We start from the raw sequence: 24,710 nt of genomic DNA, 5'->3' as shown, positions 1-24,710 counted from the left end.
TTAAACAGTTCTTTTGGGTATTTTTATTATCTGGGTACTTTATTTACTGAGCTCACATGGGCTTCCTGCCAGCTCTGCAAATAGAGCTCCTTGGCTCCAGGACTGTTGGTCCTGGTGCTGCAGCAAGCACTCACTCAGCGTGGACAGGGACTGCAGCTTGTTCTCCCCATCCAGTTGGCTGTGAAGTCAAAGTCTGCTCTGCTTGTGGACCTCCCCAGCCTGCTGAAACCTCTTTTTTTTGTTTGTTTGGTTTTTTTTTCCCTCCATTCATGCCTCCTGCAATAAGCTTGACTTGTTCAGCAGAATCAGGAGTGTTTCCTACAGCTGCAGGGTGAATGCTGTTTTCAGTGCTACCAGCACCCACCCATCAGGTCTGTGATCCCACTCTCAGGGTTGGGTGGATGAAGTGGGAGAGGGCCAGTGTGGTCCATATGGTGGCCACTGCTGCTGGCCTAGCCTGGGCTTGAGCCTGGAATAACCACAGGCAGACTAACCCATGGATGGAGGAGGAGGGATCCATCATCCACCCATCCATCATGCTTGCTACTTCCAGCAGCCCTGCCAGTAGAAATGCTTCCTAGAACAGATCCATTGATGCCCCTGCCCTTTCCAGCTGTCCCAGCATGACTGGGCAGTGCTCTGTCCACACCACAGCTGCCAAGCTGATTGCTGGCCCTCTTCTCCAGCACCATTCCCTCTCACTGAGCTTGTCACTGAGGGGCCACAGGTGCAGCTGTGCAGAATATTCCTGTGCAGAAAGTCACCCCAGACACAGAGCCGGGCTCTGGGAGCAGGAGTCTGGGGGTTTGCAGGGGAAATGGTTTGCAGCCAGTTTGCTTGTTGCTGTTGAAAAGGATGCCATCCTCTGTGCTGACCTAACAGAACCCCCCTGCCAGGAGTAGGTTCTGCTCTTCACCATCTACTTCATCTTCATCTTCATCTTTACTTCATCATCTTCTGCTCTTCACCATCTACTTCATCCTTCCCATGTGCTCAAACTTTACTTTCTACAGGAAACAAACACCAGTCTAAGATTTTGGTCAAGCCACTCTGTGCCAGCCTAGCTGAGGTGATGGTTTCACCCAGGAGGTGCTCGTTATCTGAAAGGATTTAAAGGATTTGTTTGCCTCTGGCTAACTCCTGGGAAATGACATCTTTCTGGCAATTTTCAGAACCTGAAACAGGAAATCTTCCTTCCCTAAGTTAAAACAATGTCTTCAAAGCCCTGTGTGCCCTGATATTGTTGTAGAGTGTCATGGTTTCAGTGCTCAGAGCTGGGTACACTGCATTTTATTTTGCCATGTAAAGTAATAATATTGTTTTATTTATAACATGAATTCCTACCTCTGCAGCCCCAAACTGCACTGGAGGTCTTGACAGCAGAGGGAATTACAAGCTCTGTCTAATTTTTTTCCTCAGGGAGGAAAAAATAATTTCTGTGTTTACACATTTAGCACTTGCCCAGAGATGTGGGGGAAAGGTTTAGGAAGCATCAGTCATCTTCCAGCATCAACTTTCCCTTGACATAATCCAGTTTTCTTCCTCCATCCTTCTGAGAGCTTTAGAAACTGATATCTTCACTAGTCGCTGTTCAAACGTCTCACTCAGATTTAATTTACTCTAATAGGCTGGTTGTTGCATGTTTAATTAAATACCAAGTAATTATTAAAAGCATTTTTGAGCTTTATGGCTGTATATTAGATATGCCAATATGTGTGTACAGGAGGACACTGGCAGCACAGGCTGTAAGGCGGAGAGGAGAGGAGAGGAGAGGAGAGGAGAGGAGAGGAGAGGAGAGGAGAGGAGAGGAGAGGAGAGGAGAGGAGAGGAGAGGAGAGGAGAGGAGAGGAGAGGAGAGGAGAGGAGAGGAGAGGAGAGGAGAGGAGAGGAGAGGAGAGGAGAGGAGAGGAGAGGAGAGGAGAGGAGAGGAGAGGAGAGGAGAGGAGAGGAGAGGAGAGGAGAGGAGAGGAGAGGAGAGGAGAGGAGAGGAGAGGAGAGGAGAGGAGAGGAGAGGAGAGGAGAGGAGAGGAGAGGAGAGGAGAGGAGAGGAGAGGAGAGGAGAGGAGAGGAGAGGAGAGGAGAGGAGAGGAGAGGAGAGGAGAGGAGAGGAGAGGAGAGGAGAGGAGAGGAGAGGAGAGGAGAGGAGAGGAGAGGAGAGGAGAGGAGAGGAGAGGAGAGGAGAGGAGAGGAGAGGAGAGGAGAGGAGAGGAGAGGAGAGGAGAGGAGAGGAGAGGAGAGGAGAGGAGAGGAGAGGAGAGGAGAGGAGAGGAGAGGAGAGGAGAGGAGAGGAGAGGAGAGGAGAGGAGAGGAGAGGAGAGGAGAGGAGAGGAGAGGAGAGGAGAGGAGAGGAGAGGAGAGGAGAGGAGAGGAGAGGAGAGGAGAGGAGAGGAGAGGAGAGGAGAGGAGAGGAGAGGAGAGGAGAGGAGAGGAGAGGAGAGGAGAGGAGAGGAGAGGAGAGGGGTTCAGGCAGCAGCAATGTGGAAGGCAGTGGGGTAGAGGGCCAGGTTAGTGCAGGTCAGCAGTGGAAGGTAAAGGTGGCCTTGGAAAGCACCAGGGTTTTCTGTGATGGGTCTACATCATCTGTTTTAAATCACCAACCACTTCACACCAAAAAGCATCTTGTAATAAAAGCAAATAAAATAATATTTTAATAAAAGCAAATTTCCCAGTTCTGCAATGCCTGGTCATAATTCTTCTCTGGGACTCCACAGAAATAGGGCATTAATGCTCGTGTCCCACCCTGTGGGCATGGGCAGCCTTCTGCATGCCTGGGGAGAGGTTAAGGGAGTTAACAAAAGAGGTTTAGTTAAAATTTTGCATAAAGTAAATATGGTAAGGGAGAGAAGGGACTTGGGAAGGCTTGGAGCAGCCATTTGGAGACATCTGATGCTCTAGCAAAACATAAATGTGAGTTCCCTATCAGTTCCCAGCCCATCTAGGATTAGAAGACTGTGAAACAGCATCCCCCAAAATGGCCAAATTCACGTAGTGCCTTTCCCAAAATGTATGTCTATTGCCTTGCTTCTCTGCCCTGAGGTGGGTGTCTGGCCAAAGTGTGCCCTTCTGTGCTGGTTTGCCGTGGCAAGCTGCAGGAAACAAAAGTGTGTCCCCATTAAGTGGCCACTCTCTGGAAAAGGCAGTTTCTCAGTGGTGGTGAGTTTGGGGAGCAATCCAGCTGGAGCTGCAGAACCAGGACAGTTGAGGGCAGAAAGGGCTCTGGGTCTGGCCTGGCTGCGGGCACCTGGGCCAGAGTGAGGAGAGCAGCCCAGCAGGGACGGGGAGCAGCAGCTCCCAGATCTCATGGCTCAGGGGTACAAAGTGCCTGGCATTGTTTCCAAAGCGTTGGCCTGAGGATGATGTGCTGCAGGTGGTGACTTTGGGATTGCTGCCTGTAACTCTGAGCAAGGCTGCTGTTCTGCCTGGGCTCACAGAGGAGGTGATGCTTGTCCCTGTGCCCATCAGTTCTGCTTCTTTCCTCTTGATCTCTGCTCCCAGCAGGACTGGGGCAGTTCAGCAGGTGCCACGTAGTGCTGCCTCCTGCTCCAACAGGGCACTCAGGTGCAGCTCAGGACTCTGAAGGTCTTGTCACAGCAGATCCCGTTGGCTCAGGAGCCAGCTATGTCCTGGAGCTGACACCTGCAGGGCCAGCACCATTGCAGGTGCTGCAGGGATAGGGCCAGGCAGGAGAGAAATAGGGCAACAAAGCCACACTTTCCCCGCACACCCTGAGATGTTGAGGATATTGCAGACACCTGTCCCAGTTTCTGGTCATGCATTTGGCAATTAAACACATGCAAATTACTACAAAAGTAGATCAGATTAGTGAGGGGAGCATATCCATGCAAAGTACTTCTCAGGTCTTGAAGAAAATGAGTTCAAGAGCACACAGACCTGCAGCACAGAAGGGCACAGAGTATATCCTAGAAGCCAACCCCACCTTGCACTGCTGGAAGAGTGCTCTTCCTGATTCCCAAGTCACTGCTGACATCTGGCTATTCAAGAAGGAAGGTGGAAAAAGATTGTGTCTTTCCTTCCTGCTAAGCTGAAGTGTAGAGAGAAGGGCAGTATCCAAAATATTTGCCACTTTATGTACAACAACTGTCACGCAGAACTTCAGACTTGTAAGCTGGGCACTGGTGCTTGCACCAAAACAGAAATTAAAAGCAGCATTTTGGCAGGATGTTCCCCCCATGAAAAGTACAGTAAGTACAAAAGCTGCTGCCTCCTGCCTCAAGCAAAGGGGAGAGTCTCAAGTGACTCTGTGCTGTCTCAGGGCTGGAAAGGCTGCTGGCAGGTATTTCCTGTGGCAGGTTAACTGCACGTTCAGGTCTGGGATGCCTTGATCTGTCAGTTTGGAGATGGACAAGCCCCTCTTTGATGAGCTTGCTGAGGGAGTGGGCTGTGCTCAGTCCTTGCTGTATATTCCCATATATTCCTGTATATTCCTGTACATTTTACACTGTTCCAATTCCTTGCAGCTGACTGCAGGCAGATCCTGTCTTCTCCCCTTCAGAACAATTCCTCTTATTTCTCCAATCCCCTCCTTCAAATGAAACATACTTGAGGACTACTTTGTCCTTTAATTTCTTTCCCAAGAATGACGGGAACAGGAGCTGGTGTTTAATCATCAAAGAAGTTGAAGCCAGCAAACTGTTCATTAGTCTCTGGCAGTGGCAGCTTGGTTTTTACTAAGTCAGATGTTCCATTTTTCTCCCTCTTTCTGGAGCATCTTGGCTTTCCTAATGTTCTTTTGTGATCTTGGACAAGGAGACCATATGTCATTTGCTTATATAGGGAAGGACTTTTATTTGGTTGCTTCTCCAAAAGGAGGTTCTTTATCAAAGTCAGGGGGGGAAAAGTCAAGTGGTACAGCCAGAGTTGGAGGTGAGTTGCAAAACCTCCTTTATCCTCATGCCCAGAGCCCTGCAGCAGCAGAAGAGCACGCTCTCCCCTGCAGAAAAGTTGTTGTTCCCAGTACCTTACAAGTGCTTGGTGAAACAGCCTCCAGTGGCAGCCTGGAACAGTCACCTTCACTTCCAAAGCCCCACTGAAAGGCACCCACCTCATTTGTCATCCACAGAAATGGACCAGGCACAGGCAATATCTGTGTTGCCAGAATTGCTGTATTCTGAGCAAATATTTGACCTCTCCACACACATTATTTCAATTTCTGCTCCTGGTGCCTGAGTCTAGTGGAGCCCCTAATGAGCCTGCACACTTCTGCCTCTGGACTAGTTCAGTGCTGAGGCTTCTCTAGGTCACAGCACGAAGGAAGATGATCTGACCCAGCCTGCCCACGAGGTGTGTGTCTCTTAGGAGCTGTGCTGGGGATTCAGGGAGCAGCTGCTGGGAGTTCTGCTCAAACATGGAAGCAGTTGGAAGATGGAGTCTTGCAGCAGCAGGCTCAGCATCCTTGAGCTATTCTTTCCTCTGAGTTTCTTTCCATAACAACTTGAATTTATTTTCCATATTAATGCTTAGACCTTCCAAAATACTCTTATGCTCCTGACTTCGTGCTTTTGTAACATCTAATTGCACAGGCTCTGTGGAAAGTTATTTCCATTACCTTGCCTTCAGTCTATTCTTGTGCAACAACCCATTGCTGAACATCAGACTCTGCCAGAGCTCTGCTCTGTGCTTAACCCCTGCAACAGTTCTCCCTGCCTCTATCAGAGCCTCTCAACTAGTTCTGAGAGTGTTTGTAGTTGTTTGTGCTCTGATGAGTAACCCTGAAGTGTCTGAAAGGAGGTGGGACACTGTGAGCCTGAAAGCACAAGGCTGTGGTTGTTTACCAGCTTAATACGTGCACTACAGGGAGCTGGAAAAGAGAAAACCTGACTTGTACCTGCTTAAAGTGATGTGCACACAGTGAAGAACTCCGCTGTGGAACTCATGGCCACAAGATTGCAGATGCCAAAGGTTGAATATTTTGAGAAATAAGATAAGCTCTCATAAGATAAACTGAGCGTTTTCTATTAAGAAGGTACCAGCTCTGACTGAGGAAATCCTTCAGTCCAAATAGCTGCAGAATTAAGTATCCCAACAAAGACCCTTTTTAACTTATACTACTCCTGCCATTCTCTTTCCTGTGACTGAAACAGGCTATGAGTGCATAAAGACTTCTGGTCTGACACAGTACACCTGTGTCTCCAAACCAGCACAAACACGTTTGTAAGAACTCCACTTGGGCTCAGAGCATTGTGTCCTGCACACTGACACAGGACTGCAGGAGAAGAGAGCTCCTTAGTTTTGTATCCGTCCTGTGGCTGCAGTGACAGAAAGGGACACGATGCCCTGTGGTCCCTTAACTTGCTGTTCCTTGATCGGTGGACAAGGAAGTTCAGCTCCTGGTCTGAGCTGACTCCCTGAAGGGCCGTGTCCCTTGGTGGTCTGGGCACATCCCTGCACACCATTTAACAGCCATGGCTGGGCCACCACCAGCTGTTGTGTCCCCACTGAGTTATGGTGGCTTTAGATAACATCTGCTACCTCCATCTTCAGCTTCCTCCTGCCTTCCAGGGTGTTACTGCTTCAGCAGCACCCAGCCCGTGCTCCCCGTGGCACGAGGGGCTCCTCTCCTGCACTAGTCCCTTCCCTGGTTCACAAATCCTCTCACTGCCTTGGTCCCCAAACTTTGCCTTCCTCTGCACAAGTGTGTTTGTCCCTATGCTCAGATCTGGCACCTTAACCTGGGCCACTTCCCAGGAGGCAGCTTTGGTGCAGTGTGACAGTGCTGCTCCTGGGCTGCACAGAGCCACCCCCAGTGGGGAGGGGTCCAGGGCCAGGCCAGGTTTGCTTCCCAAGGGGCATTTCACTCCCAAAAGGGGCTCTGTGAGGTGGAGGAGGAGAAGCAGCTTATAGGATAGATGTTAATAAAGGTGTTTGGAAAATGAGGCAGTGGAAATTCCTTCTTGAATTCATACCAGTAGTGCCAGCTTATTTCCCTTCTTGCTGTGACTCAGCTGCTGTTCCCTCAGACTTCTCTGCCCTGTCCTCGGAGAGTCTGGGGAATCCCTGTGCATGCTTGGCTGAGTTTGTTGCCTCTGGGGTTCTGCAGGAAATACCTTCCTCCATTCATGCCCCTGCCGTGTCAACACTCCAGCTGCTCACGGCTACACCATCTTTGGTCTTGGGGGCTCAGCTGAGCTTCAGGAAAGGCTGTAATTATCAGTATCCTCTCATCTGGAGATGGATATTAGCATTCCTGCCCTCAGCAGCTGGTAGGACACCCCATCATCCCAGCACGTGGGGCCCCCAGGTAATCTCCTCTTCCTTTTGCAGTATTTTTTGTGTCCCTCTAGGTGAACTCTGCTCACAGGGGAGAACCTCTGCACCATGAGTGTCTGCTAGCTCTCACCTCTGCCTCGTGTGCCTCACGGAGCAGGAAGGAGGAGGGAGAAAAAAGCCTTTGGAAAGGCTTTGGAGAACGTGGGAATGGGGGTGTGGGGGGGCTGGCAGCTGGCACGGAGCTGCTGAGCAGAGCCAGGCTGGGCAGGGATCCCTCAGGATCCCTCAGGACGCCAGGCTCAGCAGCTCCCCAGCCTTTCAGCAGGCTCAGGTGCCATGGAGCTGCAGGAGGGAGTTGTGGTGCCCAGAGCCATCCCACACACAGCTGGGACAGGAGGGCAGCTCAGGGATGCTGCTGCTGCTTCTGCTGCTGCTGCAGGGAGTTGAAGTTTTTCACAGAAGGAGGGATAAAGTTCTGGAATGCCCTGCCCAGGGAGGTGGTGCAGTCCCCATCCCTGGGTGTGTTTAACAAAGCCTGGATGTGGCACTGGGTGCCAGGGTTGAGTTGAGGTGCTGGGGCTGGGTTGGAATCCATGATCTTGGAGGTCTCTTCCAACCCAGTGACTCTGTGAGTTCTGTGTGAATCTGGAAGAGGTGCTGGAGCTGGAAGCTGCTGGCTGCCAGACTTGGGGGACAAACCAAGGGATCTGGTCACTGCTGGGCTGGCACAGAGGGAGGAGAGGCTTGTTTTGAAACACACCAGCCATTTTAGCAAAGAGGCATGTGCTTTTTAGGTCAGTGAGCCTCAGCAGGGCTGAAACAGCTTTGCCCTGGCCAGAGCTGCTGATTCTGCCATCTCAGCTCCCACGGTGGGATGCTGGGCAGGGCAGGGCAGCCTGACATGGCAGGTTCAGCTCTGGTAGCAAAGTGCAGCTGGACAGAGATTTCAGGTGTCTTTGCAAAGCTTGCTTTTCCTTGGGATGGAAAAAGGGAGAACAAGGGGAGGTATGCAATTTCTGGTCACATCCACTCTTCAAAAGCCCCCTTTGTCCTGTCCCAGCCTTTGTTTTTTAAACAATGAATTCCAGGTTCATGCTGAACACTTTCCAAAGTGCAGTGCAGGGAGTTCCTGGTGAGGAGTGGTATCTCCCTACTCCCAGCCTCACCTCTTCTCCCCCACAGGCACCAGATGAAGCAGGAGTTTGCACAGGGTGGCCTGGCACATGTGTGCCCCTTCCAGTGTGGGTTCTGCCTTCTACCCCAGTGCTGGTTAACTTGGCAGGGTGAGCTGGGAGCTCCCCACAAAGCCCTCCCCTCCTTGCCCCAGCTGTGATGGCCACGGCCAGACTCTGGCCCTGCCTGAGCACTTTATGGTCCTGCACAAAGAGCCAGTGGGATCCATCATTTGGAAACAGTTGTGTTGCTGCTGGAGCTGCACTGGTGCAGGGGGGAGAGGATCTAGGCTGCCAGTTTAGAGCCAAGGGCAAAGTCAGATTTTCCTGCACCTCTCGTTTGCTCCTCCCGCAGCACCAGGGGAGAACTCTGCTCACTGGGTGTGTGTGCAGAGGGAAAACCCCTCACCCTTGCACAGGCACCAGGGAGATCCAGCTGTGCTGTCCCACCAAAGTGCCTCAGTGGTGAGGTGCAAGGAGGAGCTGGAGGGGTGTGTGGCCTCCAGGTGTGTTTGAATTCATGGTTCTTCACTGAACCTGGTAAATTGGCCAACTGCTGTCAGCTGGTGATCCTGGGAAACCCAGCTCGTGTAATATCTGTGGCATCAGCAGGCTTGTGAGTGTCATGGATTAGTGGGAGGTTTGGGAAAGCCTCATATTAACCCAGTGACAGATAAAACCCCACAACAAAGGCATCGTCATCCGAGGCTTGGAGAAAAATCGAGCTCATTACTTATGATTCCTGAACCCATGAACCCCTGCATGCCTTGGCTCCATCTGGCCATTCTGCTTCTGCAGAACAATTCACCCTTGGCCATTATTGAGTGTGCCTCTGGAAGGAAGGCTGTGATTAAGGTCCCAGCAGCTCTGGAGCCTGGCCAGGATGTGATGTTAGGGTGGCACATGGGTACTCCATAACTGCCTGGCCAGGAAATGGGGGATGAAGGGGAGGGCAAGCTCGCTGCTTCCTCTCCTGGATTCCGCCCTCTCCCTTGCCTGGGGTGGGGGGCCTGGAGTGCTGCCTCCAGCCCCCAGCTGTGCCTGCCCTATCCCTCTTCCCCATAGTTTGGTTCTGTCCCTCCCATGTCAGTGCCCTTGTCCCTCTGGGGAGGGCTCACCACTGTGGGGTGGACACCTGCTCTTCCTTCTGCCCAGAAATCCTGCCTGCTGTTCAGCAATCTGAAGAGAGCAGTGGAACAAGAAGTAGAGCACAGGAACCAGCAGAGAGGGAGGCTGAGGGAAACCTGAGGCACTGCATGAGCCGTGGTTATCATGCCATAGTTATCAAGTGCTCACCTCCATGGTGCTGCCCAGAGAAATCTGTTGTGCCAGGGAACCCAGGAGGGTTGGAGAGCAGAGCTCAGCCCTGGGCTGGGCTGGCTGTTCTTCCCCAGGAAGGTCTCTGCACCTGAAGAACGTCATCTAGCTGATGGCTAGGGCGTAGGCTTTTCTGTCAGCACCCCTCTGAGCTTGTTCCCATCAGCCCTGGGAACTCAGAGGATGTGTTTTAGAAGGTGCATTGCTCACTTTGTAAGCAGCTTGCCCTTTTTGTCTCCTGGAGATCAGTGCCACCTCTTGCCTGCTCTGCTTGAAGGCTGGCAGGAGCCTGCAGTGACAGCAGGGTGGCCTGGTTAGGGGTGAGGTGTTGCAGGGCTCTGTCAAGGATTAGGAAAATGCAGGTCAGTGAAGGAGCTTGCCAAGATGTGCGGGTGGAGTTCCCAAAGGGGGGAATGGGAAGGATGCCTCTATAGCCAAGTGTCCCACAGGCAGGGGATGACTGTTACAAACAGCAGTAAGAGGCTTCAGGAATTTGGGTTCTCTGCTCCTCTGTGCTCTCACTGCAGTGCAGCCCCAAGCACCCTGGGAGGGATTCTGGGGACAGCATCTTCCTTTGCAGGGTCCTGACCAGAATGAGAATGTTTGTGCCTCAGCGAGATGGACTGTGAGGCCTCTGAGGCAGGAGTTTACAGTCCTTTAAAAAGCAGAGCAAAACAGTTCCTTGGCCAGAAAGCTGTCAGTGTGCCTTTGTTCCTCTCAAGGCAGCACAGAAAGTGACAGATACAGCTCTGTCTCTGGTGTACTCCGCACATTTACACCGTGACCTTTCCGACGTGCATGTGGGGCTGGATTTCTGAATCATAGTTAGATACCCAAAAGCTGGCATTATCCGCAATGTGGGATTATTTGAGCTTGTTTTCAGAGGTGTTAATCAAACCTGGCTTTGAATGAAGTCTGTGGGAGAAGACAGGCAGGCGGATGCCTCAGTGCTCAGCCCAGATGTTGGTGCATGAGCAAGCTCCTCACCAGCTCCTCACACAGAGCTGGGATTTGCAGAGCAGAAAGGCTCATCCTGCAAATTCATGTGGTCAAGGGGATTCCTGTGGCACTCTTGAGAAGAGACAATATGTCTGTGATGCCACCATTTCTAGATCATTTGCAAAAATGCTTTTTATTTAAGGACTTGGGGAAAAATCTCTGACTTCTGTAAGGTCACTGTCAACAGGACTTGTGCCCACTTCCTAATCAACAGCCTGTTATTTTAATGCTACCTGGTTTGCCCCAAAAATCTTGACCCCCAGCTTAAGACCTGTCATGAGAATGTTTCCTGAGAATGTTTCCTGCCATTGGTGTGTACAAGACTCCTTCATGTACTGCTTGTTTACCTCAGGAGAAGAAACTGTTCTATTATGTGGCACCATCCTGTGCCTCTGAACAGGCTGATCCAGGGCCTCTGGACGTGCCCAGCAATGGGTTTGGTTTCTGCAGAGCTACAGCCACCAACAGCTCCCGCTCCCTTCCATAAAATCCTTGTGTTAGCAGCAGTTTTAAGTGTCAGCTTTTCTCTGCTGGACAGGAGGGGAGCAGGAGATTTGCATGGCATTGTGCTAGCTGGGGATGGTTTGGGAATCACAGAATTATTTAGGCTGGCAAAGACCTCCAAGATTGAGTTCCACCTCTGACTGGCCCCTGCTTTGTCAGCCAGACCATGGCTCTGAGTGCCACGTCCAGTTGTTCCTTGGATACCTCCAGGGATGGGGGCTCCACCACCTCCCTAGGCACGCCATTCCAATGTTTAATGGCCCTTTCCATGAAGAACTTCCTCCTGATGTGCAAATTTATGGGGAATTTTTCACGGAACTGCCCCTTTACCAGTGGATCATGCTGCACTGACAACAGATTTCCTCCCCATATGTCCCTTCCTGAGAACCACCATGAACTCCCGACTTAGCTCCTGTAACGAGACAAGAGCTCAGAGCTTGTCACGGCTGCCCTGGCCCGACCTTGAAACTTTGGCCTCGAGGTGAGGCCCTCCCTGTGCATTTGGAACAGCCTCAGCTTCTGCTGAGAACAAAATTGGCTTTTACCAACTAACGAGCAGTGCCTGGACACGGGTGGATTTCATTTACATGACCTTTGGGTGAGGGAAGTGGGGAACAACCCTGGAAGTCTTTGCTGGTGGCTGTTGGCTGACACCTTTGGTGCTCCTGTAGCCTGAACTGCTGCTGGTGGTGGAGAAAAGCTCTCAGCAGGCTGGGACAGCAGGAGTGGGAGGCAGTTTTGCTTGACTGGAAACACAAGTGGCAAGGACAGGGGAAATGGGACAAAACGTAATGGCGTTTTGCTCCCATTTTCACAGAGCAAATCACAGCACACACCCCTCCAAAATAACAAAAAAAAAGGAAAAAAACAACAACAAACAAACAAAAAAAGAGTGCTGGAGGTGTGGACCCCACACAGGTGCCAAGGAATTCGGGGAGGTGTTGGCAGTGGCGGTGGTGAAGGGCTGGAGCTGCCATGGCCCAGGCTGACGTGTGCCCGTTTCTCTGCCAGGATTACACCATCACCATGTACTTCCAGCAGAGCTGGCGGGACAAACGCCTGGCCTACAATGACCTTCCTCTCAACCTGACCCTGGACAACCGGGTGGCTGACCAGCTGTGGCTGCCTGACACCTACTTCCTGAACGACAAGAAGTCCTTTCTGCACGGGGTGACGGTGAAGAACCGCATGATCCGGCTCCATCCCGACGGGACCGTCCTGTACGGCCTCAGGTGAGTCCAAGAGTTTGCTCTAATGGTTGCTGTCAAAAACAACACCTCATCTAAACTTCTCCCGTCGCCAAAAATATTCTAGTAAGGCAAGGACCCAAAAGATACTCAAGCGCTACAGGGTTTTGTGTTGCTGTTCTTTCTCCAAGCTGGAAATGGCTGCTTCTTTCAGGCCTCCAACATTTCCTGTGCTGCTATAGATGGATGTTGGAGAGGGGAATAGTCTGCTCTGGGCGTTTCAGGTCACTGTCATTCATGTTGCATAACACTTCCATTTGAAACACTCATTTTCAGTTGCTTATAATTTTCTTCAAGTTTGGGCTATGGAGATGAGACTTTGTTACTGTGATATTGAAGACTAAATTTCTGTAGCCTTTTAGTCAAACCACTTCAGTCATTTTTGAGTTCAAGATAGATTTGTGTAAGGTTGAGGAAAACATCTGTTTACTAGAGCAATTCTGAGGATTGAGGCTTGGAAATTGTTATCTGGTAGGAGAATGGTCCTCAGTGAGGACATTTTTTGTGGTGCCTGGAACAAATTGACATAGGCAAGTCTAAGGCCTTTGAAATTGCTGTGCTTGTGTGAAGTGGAGTGAGAAGACGTTGGTCTTACTCTGTTATACGGGTATGTGAAGGGGCCAGGGTAGGTAATAAAGTTGAATGGAGAAGCAGAGGGCAAAAAGGCAAATTTGCAGCTGCAGGATGCTGTAGCTGAAATCCAGGAAATTATTTTTCCAACCCTGTATTTGTTTGCTTTATTCTCAGTATTTCGTTTTGTTTGGGATTTTTTGTATTGTTGTTAGGTTTGTTTGGTAAGGAATTTTTATTTTTTTCTTTTTCAATTACCAGAATTTACATCTGGCTCTTTTGACCTGCCTCCACAAATATTTGTGATAGCATCTCTGGGCTTTTGTCGCAGAGATGGAGGGAAGGGGGAAGGCAAGGGGAGAGGAAAGGGGGAGGAAAGACCTTTCCCCTTCAGAGAGGGTACACCCACCCTTCCCATTTACGGTATCAGCTCTTGTGCTCTGTGTGTTCTGTGGCAAAGTGTGACTTGTAGGATTATTTTACACCTCTCTGAGTGGCAGGGCTGTTTTGGGGAGGGTAGGGCTGGGTGTAGGCATGGCAAAGCAGGAGGCTGCCCAGAACATCATCCTGCCAAAGGTGGTTGTGCCCTGTGCTCTCCCTGCAGCAGAGCCCAGAGAAGCCAAAGGAGAAGCAGCCACTGCTGGTGCTGAGGGACAGCCTGGGGTCCCTGGGGTCATATCTGGGCTGGTTTTGCATTTCATGTAATGAATGCCTTCTGCTCCAGGCCCAGAGACAGCAAAAGGTGCAACAAACCCATCTTTGTGGCCCTGTCCCTGCTGTGCCCTCCCTTGCCAGGACAGGTACATCCATCTCCCTCCCACTGATGATGTTTGAGGAAAGTGCCAGAGAGCCCCGAGCTGGCTTTGCTGACCCACCAGAGAGACGGCAGCAGTGCCCCAGCTGACTCCCAGGATCTTCCCATTGTATTAAAACAGGAGTGAAGGCCAGGCAAGAAAGTGTTTTGCCTTGGAGGCAGGTAGGAGTATAAATTCAGGAAGGAGGGGGCAAAGACTGCTGCTGAGCTCAGGCTGCTCTCTGCTGCTGATCAGCCCACCTGAGCACAGAGCTGCCTCCTCCAGGCTGGTGGGCAATCTCTGCACACACCTGCACAGCACAAGTACAAGTGCTGGTGTATTTTTATCAGCTGCCATTTAGTCAGCTCCAAGAACGAGCAGTGTGAACCTAGCAGCACGGCTGCCAGGCAGTGCAAGCCCTTGGAGGGTTTGCTGGGACTGGGACACTGTGCCAGCTCCTCATGCACTGTCCCTTCCCTTCCCCTCCCATTCCAGCTCCCTGGAATGACCTGTGCAAATGGGAGAGAAGAGGAAAATTGCACCCAGGCCAAAAGAAAGGAAATGACAGCTGTTTGCCCACTATTTCCAGGGCCTCAGTAAGAGCTGCCTCTGTTGGTTTAACTTTTGGCTGGTTTTCCTGGAAGCTGCTCCCTTGCCCCTGGAGAAAATGGCAATTGCAAAAGTGAATCTCTGAGCAATGGCAGCTCCTGCTCCCCAGCTGTACCTCAGGTCAGGATGGCTTGCTGAAAGCACTGGGGGTACAAGCCAGGTGCTCTGAATGCTTGAAGGCCCTCTGGCTTTGCTCACAGTGCTGGGAAAAGGATTTATTTGGGGCTGCTTTCTATACTGATTCCTGGACCTACGATCTTGCTGAAAACAGGAGTAGTAGGTCCAGTTTTTTCCAGGTGCAAATAGAGGTGATCCTCCTGAAAAATACACAGCAGGTGTAATCAAGCAAGAAAACAGTCCCTGAATATTCACCTGAGCTCCCCGCCTCTCTGGAAAAGTGCAGCCAGGCTTGCCCCGCCAACAGGGAGAGAAGTGCAGGTCCACCCTGTGCTCTGCAGCCTGTTCTTGTCTTGTATTTTGTGGAGGAATTTATGAAATGGAGTCGCCCTGATGGCGGAGGGCCAATGGAGGCAATACCTGATTCTTTTCCTTTGTTTTCCTTTTTTCCCCCCCGAGCAAGATCCCACATCTCCTGCTCCTCTCCCTTCTCGCCAGTCGCTTCCCCCTCCTCTGAGCTGGTCCTGTAGCAAAGTGACTCAATCATGCTATTTGTGGCACAACAGTCATTTTTTTCCAGCAGGCTCTGATGTCAGAGAGCAGGGAAGGATGACATCCTGGCAGGCCGCTGCCTTCAGCAAGTGTTCCAGGGACCAGCAGGACCAGGCTCGATCCCTGGACCAGACCCCAGGGTCCCAGTTAAGGCACACCCCAGTCGTGAGGAGTTTCTGACTGCTGTGAGAACAAGAGCAGGCTCCAGATAACTTGTTTGCACAAGTAAATGAAGCCCTGTAATCCATTGTGAAATCTGGGTGTCAGAAAAGCATATTCCTCTCGGTTTTGGTGGAATTAGCAAATTAATGGTTGAAGGAAGTGCAATCCAGCTCCATCTCAGGGAAGCATTCCATACAAAAGCTTACTCCAAAATTAATTCCCACCGGGCTCACATTAATAGCTGGCTGCCAGGTCTCCAACAAAAGGAATGAATAAGCAGCAGCAGTGATGCTGGGATGCAGGACTGGTGTTTCCTACCCCTTCCCCAAGCAGCTGCCAGATGGCACAAACCCCAGAAGGCCAAACAGAGCCCTGAGCCAGCCCGGAGGGCAGTCCCAGCTCTGCTCGCACCCACGGGATGGAGGATGCAGGAGGTGTACCCTGCCACGGTGGTGCCTGCACTCACCTGGCCCCTGAACACCTTGCTGGAGTGAGAAGTGCCTGTGGAGCACAGGAGGGATGTTCACCCATGGTGTGAAACAGGGGAGTGCTAAAATGGTGTGGAAATCCTGCAACAGAAAGGGAGGCTTGAAGGTGCTACCCACAAAGACAAAGCTGCTGGGTGGTGGAGGGAGGTGGATAAAACAGTGAGCAAAATCTGGATAGCACTGGCTGAATTTAATATATTTTGCCACCAAATGGCTATTTTTTTTTTTTTTTGTCAGAAATTGTATCAGTTCCATCAAATTTTGAACAAAAAATTAGGGAGAATTTTTTTCATTTAAGAAAAACCATGTCAGCGAATGTTGATGTTTCACTGAGGTCAATATTTCCCTCACTGTTACAAGCTGCTTTACAACCACCATTGATATTTGAGTAACAGAATTACCAAGGCTTTCTCTGGACCTCCACACACTGTCTGGAGCCCTGCCCCAATATTCAATAAGCTTTACATTATCACACATTCAAGCTATACTTTTTTCTGGGATTTTTATTTCCTTGCCCAGACCATGCAGCATCCATTTGGTAGTGAAACAAGTCGACACTTGTCAAGTGCTGATGTCACCAGCATTTTGCTGTCTGTTTTCAGAGACCTAAAAATAGCAACCACTGTAACAATGCTGAAATTCTCATGTGGTAACTGGGGAATCGTATTTAAAACATCCTTCAGGGAAATCTTGAAGCCATTTGGTTTTGTTCTAATCAGAGGCAGAATTTTAGATTTTTGGATTTTTGTCGAAACAGGTGATTTGAGGAGGCCAGGCTGCATGCCTGGCTGGTGGGAATCTGGGATGCTGGGAAGCAGGCAGGGAGCAGCATGGACCATGCTGGCTGGCGAGGAGCCAGGCAGTGTAAACTGAGCAACTGGAAAACTGCAGAGGAATTTGGTGGTGGAGGCTCAATCCTGTGCGGAGGGAAGGAGGGATCTCCTCCTGCGAAGGTGGGGGTGGTGCTGGGGAACGTGTGCATGTGTGAGGTGGGGGTTTTTATTCCTGGCCTGGTGATGCAACGAGGTGTGCTTGAGGGATGAGTCAGTCCGGGAGCACGCAGAGGTGCCAAGGCACTGTGGGGCTCCAAGCCCAAGGAATGCTCTCCTGGGGAGGCAGAACCCTCTCATCAGTGCCAAGCAAGAGGGAGAGAATTGCCATGTGTGGGAACCCAGGGCTTCCCTCTGGCTGCCCTGGGACCCTGGCAGGGGTCAGGAACCCCCCTGGACAGAGCCCCCAGAGACACTGGCTGTGATCTCTGTCCATGGAAAAGAGTTTTCAGTCTTACAGGATGAATTACCAGCTCTGAGTGTTTGATATAAGTAATAATTAAGTGTGGCACGGGTGCAAAAGTAAAATTTTAGGTTTCTAGATTAGGGGTTCAGAGGGGACAAGATGGAGGAAATTGGGTGTGCCTTGTCCTTTTTCTCCTTCTTCATGCCCTCCATGTGTCACTGTGGTGTTGGCATTTTTCTGTTGGTTCAGGCTGGGGACACACTGTCCAACGTAGGTGACAGATATTGGCATGTTATTGTAAATCCAGCACAGGTAGTTTGTGGTATTTAATGTTTGTACCATCCCACTGAGGGCAGAGCCCCACACGCTGCCCTGCAGGACAGAGCTGCGGCAGGGCAGCAGAACATGTTAGAGATAAACAGAATAAACAACCTTGAAACCAGCACAGACGAATTATGGCTTCTGCTTTGGCAGCGGGGCTGACAGACAGAGACTTTCTACAGTCTCGGGATCATCAATACCCACAGATTCCGACAGCCATGCTTCAAACATCTCAAATTGTTTTAAGCTGAGAGATGCTGGGTGTATCTGCTTTGGCAGCACCCCAGTTCTGCTCTCCATGGTGAGGTCTCAGCAGTCAGCTGCTCCTGGGAGCCACCAGCCCTCTCACTGCTGACCCACCTGGGGACCAGACCTCGCTGCTGGGCAAGGCAGCCGGGACATCCCTGTGGCTCACCTGGCATTGTGGAGCAGCACAGGGTGATGTCAAACATCCCACCTGATGGCCCGTGAAGCCTTGGGGACACTGTCACAGCCCCTCGTGCCACCCCAGAGCCTGCCCTGCCTGCTGCCCATGGCTGGGGCTCCTCCTGGGGGCTTCTCCATAGCCCCCATCCCCAGTCTAGCCCTGGCAGCGTTGCATTCCCCAGCTCCCAGCCTGGGGTTATTTGGCTCTTCAGCCAAAAGAAAGGTTTCTTCTGCTCCTGTCTCACTTGGAGCTGTTGTCTGCAGCCATGTCCTTGTTCTCTCCACGGGTATTCATTGATTTTCTGCAAGAATCTGGCCTGATGTGTTAAGACAGGAGTTTTTAATACTGAGGAGTTCTTTTCTGTGCTGAGACCACTGAGCAATTTTCTTCTCCCATCTCACAGGCCAGCAGGGAAGAAATCCACTATTTTTGCTTCCTCTTCCCTCCCCGAGAGAGGTTTCTCTGGAAATGTGTGAGATGATTCAGGCTCTACCCTGTCTCTGGGAGCAATGCCTGCTCCCTCTGCAGGTTAGACAAAGGCAACAGAAATCTCCCCCATGGCAGCTGGGGTGCAAAAAGTTGGACTCATATCCATCCATCCATCCATCCATCCATCCATCCATCCATCCATCCATCCATCCATCCATCCATCCACATCCATCCATCCATCCATCCATCATCCATCCATCCATCCATCCATCCCCTTGGAGCTGCTCCCGGGGCCTTGTCCTGCTCCCACCCCCAAGCCCTGCCTTGGGCCAGCTCCTTAGCACAAAGATGTGGAGGTTGGAGAGGACTTCCTTAGGTAGGTGAGGGGAAATCATGGTTTAATTAAGAGCTCAGCTCCCCAGTTGAGCTTAAAGATGGATCCTCTCCTGCATTTTTGTCTCTTAGGGTTGGGATGATGGATTAACAAGAAACACTTGAAGAAAGTTTAATAATATGAAATTTCTCAATAACCTTAGAAGACGTGGAAGAAATTGGAGCTTACTAAAACAGGACAAAGCAGCAAAGCCAAAGCTGCTCCTCCATCCTTAATATCCTTGCATCTTTGCAAGAACAAAGGCAAGCACTCTCCTGGCTGGAATTGCTGCCTGTGCTACATCTCCTATGAGTCTGAGTTGTTTATCAGCAGAAAGAGAGGTCAGGGAGCATCCACTGTCTCCTGAGGCAGCTGGTGTGCCCCGAGACCCCAGCTCACCCTGGCAGCACCTCTTCATCCTTCTTCCTGTCCCAGCCACCACTCTTAAGCCTGTCCCTGGGCTTTTCCTGTTCTTTGCCACCTCCCATACGTTTAAGTTTTGCTGTTTTATTAATGCAGCTTGTGCCAGCCTGATTCTCTTGAAGGGTGATACCTCTGTTAAGTGCAAGTCACTGATATCTGAAACAACCATAGGAAAAGAAGCTGTTTAAAGGTGCTCCACCGCTCTCCTGTCTCCCAGTTCAGCTGGCAGCTGGCCAAATGCATGGTGCATTTGGGATGGAATAAAGGGGCAGAAAAACAAAACCTTGCAGTCAAGGCAGCTCAGCTTTCCACTCTACCAGGATGGGAAAAATGTTTGGTTAAGAGGAGTGGTATCCTAAGTGCTAGATTAAAAAATCTTCCTTTTCCTCCCATCTGAGTGCAGTGTACACTGTTATTTATCAAAGGATGCCTATGCAAGCACAGATGCTTTTGGAAACAGAGTGACCTTAGCAGGATTGTGCCAAGGCTTGTGGAGTCAGTTTTAGGCAAATGACACAAGGGGAAAATATTCCATATCCTTGCCTTGCTCTTGGTTCAATCATAACCTCCAGGAGTTTGCAAAGATCAAACTGTGTTAAAAGAATGGCAAAATTCACCATGGGTTTATAAATCCCTCCAGGCCCTTGGAAGTTTGTGCTTACTGCCAGGCAGAAGGTGACATTTGCCAGCATGTTTTTTATGACTGACTTTGAGAATGTGCAGAATAAGAACTTGGTTTTGGTTTTATTCCCATGTTTAGCAAAACAGTAATTTTGCCTCTCTTTCTACTCTTAGTCACCAGAATTCCCGTAGGAGTCTAACTTGCCCCATGGGGTGAGCCTGAATAAGTCCTGCAGAACCTGAGCTTCCATCCCTTCTCCTTACTGCTGCAAACTCCTGAGAGCTTTGGGAGTCTGCATCCCAAGGGGACAGGAGCATCTTTAGCTTCTCAGGAGATCTGGAAGCCAGAAAGTTGCAAATAGCAACTTAAATGTTTGTCTTTGGCTGTGAGAGTGTTTGTGTTAGTCCCTGCATCGTGGCACCTCATCCAGAACTGGGAGAGAGAGTGAGGTGCTTGCAGGTTGTGTCTCCCCTGGAATTAGAAAGGCAGTGGTGGGGGGATTTGTGCTGCTCCCCTCCTGTTCTCAGCCATACCGAGTTTTAGTCAGCATCCTTTCCAAGCCAAATGTGTTGGGGAAGATTCCTGGACACTGAGTATCAGTGTTCTCCACAGTCAGTTTGTTTCCTGGCTTTGCTCTGTGTCCAAAACAGTCCCTTGGGTATCCCCAGTTAGAGCCCAGCAGAGGCTGGTGACCATTCCCAACAGGCTTTCTGCATGCAGCCAGACCCTTTTCTGTGGGGTAGGAATTGCGGGGTAGACCAAGACTGTTCCATGCCAGTTGACACTGGCCTCAGAAACCAGTGCCAGGTATTTTTCATTTGCTGGGATAGACACAGTCACAGTGCAGAAGTTTATTTTGTGAGGATGAGCTTTAAGGGGAAAGCACCACACTCACTTTAGCAATGCCTCAAAGGTAATGGTCTTCTCCTCTCTCCCACTCAATCCTCCTTAGAAATCCTGGACTTGCTCCTTTTGCAATCAGGTCACATTTTTGGGCAGTAATTGTTTACCCCTCACACTTGTGACTGGTGAGCTCGGCTCTCCCAACATGCTGAGGTGATGCAGAGGGTGAATGGGAGGCTGAGAGCTTTCAGGGCCTGCAGCCGAGGGAGAGGGGCTGGGCAGGAGCTGAATGGGCAGCTCCCCTGAAGGTGGCCAGCACCAGGGAAAGGAGCAGGGGGAAAGCAGACCCTGGCCTGCAGCAGGGTTTAATGGCAGCTTGGAGCTCTATGCTGCTCTGTGCCTGTGCACTTATATAATCATTCTAAATAAGACAGAAGAAGCCATTAATAAGTAAACAGTGATGAGGAGGATCAGAGGGGGAATGAAATGGCTGGTGGTGTTCATGTCAGAGAACTGAAATATTTGTGGAGAACTGATGGTTTGCAGCAACCTGAGCACTCCCTTTTGAGCTGCAGCTGTGGTGGGGCCAAGCTCTGCTGCTGCCAGGCTCGGTGCAGAGCAGCAGTGGAGGTTGCACCACCCTCCCCATGCCAGCATCTGCTCTGGCCATACAAGCTTCAAGAGGGCAGAACTTTCCTCACTGCAGCAATCAGACACCCAGATCTAGCCCTGTGTGACTTAGAGCTCCATGTATATTTTTCTAGAGGTGGTCTCTACCTCTCCTGGGGATGAGGACACTCTCCAGGGTGAGGTATCCATGTTGCTTTGCTTTCTGCTTGATCCATTTGATGCTGGCAGAGAAGGAGGTCTCCATCATCCTGCCCAAGCTGCTCGACATCTCATCCATGTCCCTTTTTTCCTTTTTTCTTCTTTTTATTTTTTTGTGAGATGCACGGTGCTTTCTCCACAGCAGTCTCCCCCCAGACGAACCGTGTTTGCCTGCCAGCTGTGCACTGGAGTAGCAGGGCAGTGAGACCTTGGCTGCTTGGATGGCACAACTGCCTTCAGACCTCAGGAGAAACAATTAGGGGCAAAGGCATGAATGTCTTTTTTTTGTGGGGAAGGAGGCGTCAAAGTTGTGACTGTGAGGGACTGACCCCGAGGCCTGTGGGGTGGGCAGGGATCAGGGGAGGGAAGGGGAGCTGGAGGGTGCTGTGGTGGTGACCAGGCTCGGTGTGGAAGGCGCTGGACGCTTCGCTGAGCGCGCGGCGCGGGAGAGCCGCTCCCTCCACGGGCAGTGTCTCTGTGAATCGCCGTCAAAGCAGATGAAATTTCACACCACACAAATTTCTGAATTTAAAAGGGGAGGGAGGTGGGTAGAGAAGCGGGAGAGGAGGAGGGGGAGGGAGAAGATGCGGGCTGGCCGGGCGCCAGCGCCTCATGCTAGCGCCACGGGGAAGGTGGCATCCTTCCCTGGCGTTCCCTCTGGTCCCCGCGCTCCCTGCTCCCTTTCACTGTGCTCACGTCTTCTGGAGGCAGTGTGCTCTGTCTAGAGCTGTTTACAGGATGATGGTTTGTTCCCTGTTTCCTCATCTCCCTGCTCACTGAGTGAGTATCCGCTGCTCTGCTTTCCCTCTTTAACCTCTCATTCTCCTCCGGCGCTTCCTCTCCAGGCTGCTTTACCCCGTCCAGCCCCTGATCACCCTCCTCTCTTCCCTTACCCTGCTGGTCTGTCCTGTACTCTCTGCTCTCCTCTCTGTCATCTCCACTCCTGCCTTCCCTATCTGTGCTCATGCCATCGTCTCTCCTCATTTTCCCACCTTTTACTTTCCTTCCACCTTGATTTTCTCTTAGCCCTGTTGAGACAGGAGCTCCTGAGTGGCAATCCCCCATCCATCCCCCCATCCTGTCCTGCCCATGCAGTTTCCCACATGCCAAGCAAACCCACCTCTTCACACAACAGCTCAGAGTGTAGCAAGGTAATACATTTATACACATGAAATGATGAGGCACAGGTTGGTGCTGTGGCCTCCTGGACCAGAGGTGGCACGTGCTGTGACCCCAGAAGGTCGCTGGAGTGACTGAGATTTGCTCATGCTCCCCTTTGACTGCGAGAGGTGTGTGAAGCCTCTCATCCCTCCATGAGTCCCACCTGCCCTGGGTACACAGCCACCAAAGCTGGAGAAAGCTCTCCTTGGCCCCTCTAGGAACAGGTGAAGGTTGATTCTTCAAGCAGGGTCTATCAAAGGGAAGTTGGCATTCAGGATACTTTGTAAGATCTGAAATCTAAGGAATGAAACACTTCCACGCTCTCTGGGATACACCACTTGCTTTACCCCAAGCTGGGTTGGTTTATCAGGGTTTAGCAAGCCCAGAGGCAGGACCTGACCTGGAGCTGGTGCCCCAGACCAGCTGCCTCTTGAATCTTGCTCCACCCAGGCCCCACGCCTGGTGGTCCTGCGGTGCTGGCATCCCCGGGCTGGCCAGGCACTGCAGGTGAAACGCTACAGCCCAGCACAGCTGTGTATGGCTGTGCCACCTCTGCTCAAAAAACAACACAAAGCCTGACATGGCTCCAATTTTACCTGCCCAAGCAGCTTTATATGGGCAGATCACCAGAGTTTGGAATCTGCATCTAACTGGGGTATCTCTGGAGGATGCTGAGCTACACTGTGTGGATATACCTGTCCTTTAATGGCAAAGACATTATCTGGCTTTTTGAGGACAAATGTCATCTCAGGCTTGTTTTTCTCCTTTCTGTCCTACCTGTCCCTTCCTTTTGAATCAACAGGGCTAAATTCTGCCCTGATGTAAATCTCTGCTGATACAGATTGGTGTGATCTTGCAAAAATCACTGGCATGGCTGTGGATTTATGCCAGCTGCCAGCGTGAGCGGGGTTTGGTGCATGGAGCGTGGTAGCCATATCTCACTGTGTCACGCTCTGCATTTCCAACCAACACTGCAGGTGATAAGCAAATCCTGGCCAGGGGGACCCTGTGTGAGCACAGCAGCCCGCGTGTCCTTTCTGCAGCCAGCCCTGCAGCCGGGCTGCGATTTTGGGATGGACACTGTGCAAAGGTTTTAGCCCGCAGGGCTCCACAAATGGGGTGGAAAATTTTCATTTAATCCATTTTTTGCATCTGACACCGTAGGGGAAGCGGGATGCGCGTTGGTGGCCGCGGTGTCCCAGGGGTGCGGTGCAATCCGGAGTGGATGCTGTGTGCAGCATGACTCATCCCACTCCTGGTCCGGCCATGGGCTCTGCACCTCCCACCTTGGGCTTTCCTGCCAAGGCTGCAGCTCCTCTTTGCTCACCCCACCACCACAATGCCCAGTTACCCCAGCACAGAGCAGGATTGGGGTGGGACAGGCGTTGTGTTCCCAGCTGCCCTCCTAGAGCTGCCAATCCACACAAGGGCAAGGCAGCGGTGGTGATTTTTTAAGTGGTTCCCGTCCTGTTGTCCTTCTCCCCCTCAGAGCTTTCTCCTCCACCCCAAATGCATCACAGATGAAAGGGTTAAGAGCTCGCCTGGGCCCCCTGCTCGGAGAGAGGGCAGTTGCAGTGTTGTATCTAGACCCAGTGAGGATATATATAAATTCCCTTCGTCTCTTCGGATCTATTTATAGCACGGCAGGCAGTGGCAAAGGCTCTCCTCAAGGCTTCATCTCCTACAAACAGACTTCACAGACAGCAGAGAAGATAAATTTAGCACACGAGATTTCTTAAAGAGCCAGCAGCTCTGCGGGGCTGCCAGCCTGCCCTGCCACAGCCCCTGCCCCCATACCCCCACTGGGGCAGCCCTCTTCCACCTTCTTCTATCCTCCCACCTCCTTCCCCCTTCCTCCCCATTTCTAATTTTATGTCCAGCTTCACCCATATTCTCCCCCTTTCTGGTCTCTTTTTCTACCATTGATGTTTTTTGCTTTTTCTTTTTTTTTTTTTTTTTCCCTTCTCTTTCACTGGCTCGCCATCTCATCCTCCCTGCTTTCTTGTTTTTCTTTTTTTCCCTCTCTTTTCTCTCTCCCAGGCCACAGGGCTCAGAAGATAAAGCTTTCTAGTTAACAGTTCACTGGTTATGCCTACATAGTAAAAAATGTGTAGCTTGATTAATGCCTTCCAGATGGTTAATTGAAAAAATAGGGGGAGAATGCAGCAATCTGTCCCCCCTCTCCAGCACTCTGCACACATCCATGGCACAGGAAGAAGACTGCATCAAAGGGCGAGGGGAGCAATAGATCTGAGAAACAGGGCAGCCTGTTAACTCCAGGGTGGTGTT

At 51.1% G+C, this 24,710-nt stretch overlaps 1 protein-coding gene across 2 annotated transcripts in view; it reads left to right on the top strand.

Moving 5' to 3' along the window:
- The window catches only part of LOC100221324 (gamma-aminobutyric acid receptor subunit beta-4), a 76,332-nt gene that overhangs the window by 39,507 nt on the left and 12,115 nt on the right, over positions 1 to 24,710 (top strand). For both annotated transcript variants that reach the window (XM_041716224.2, XM_041716223.2), the window contains exon 4: positions 12,231 to 12,451. In XM_041716224.2, the coding sequence (XP_041572158.1) occupies positions 12,231 to 12,451 (221 nt within the window). The remainder of the gene's footprint in view (positions 1 to 12,230; positions 12,452 to 24,710) is intronic.

The sequence above is a fragment of the Taeniopygia guttata genome, chromosome 4A, assembly GCF_048771995.1.
Source record: "Taeniopygia guttata chromosome 4A, bTaeGut7.mat, whole genome shotgun sequence".
Lineage (NCBI taxonomy): Eukaryota > Metazoa > Chordata > Aves > Passeriformes > Estrildidae > Taeniopygia > Taeniopygia guttata.
This window is presented reverse-complemented; position numbering and strand designations above follow the sequence as displayed.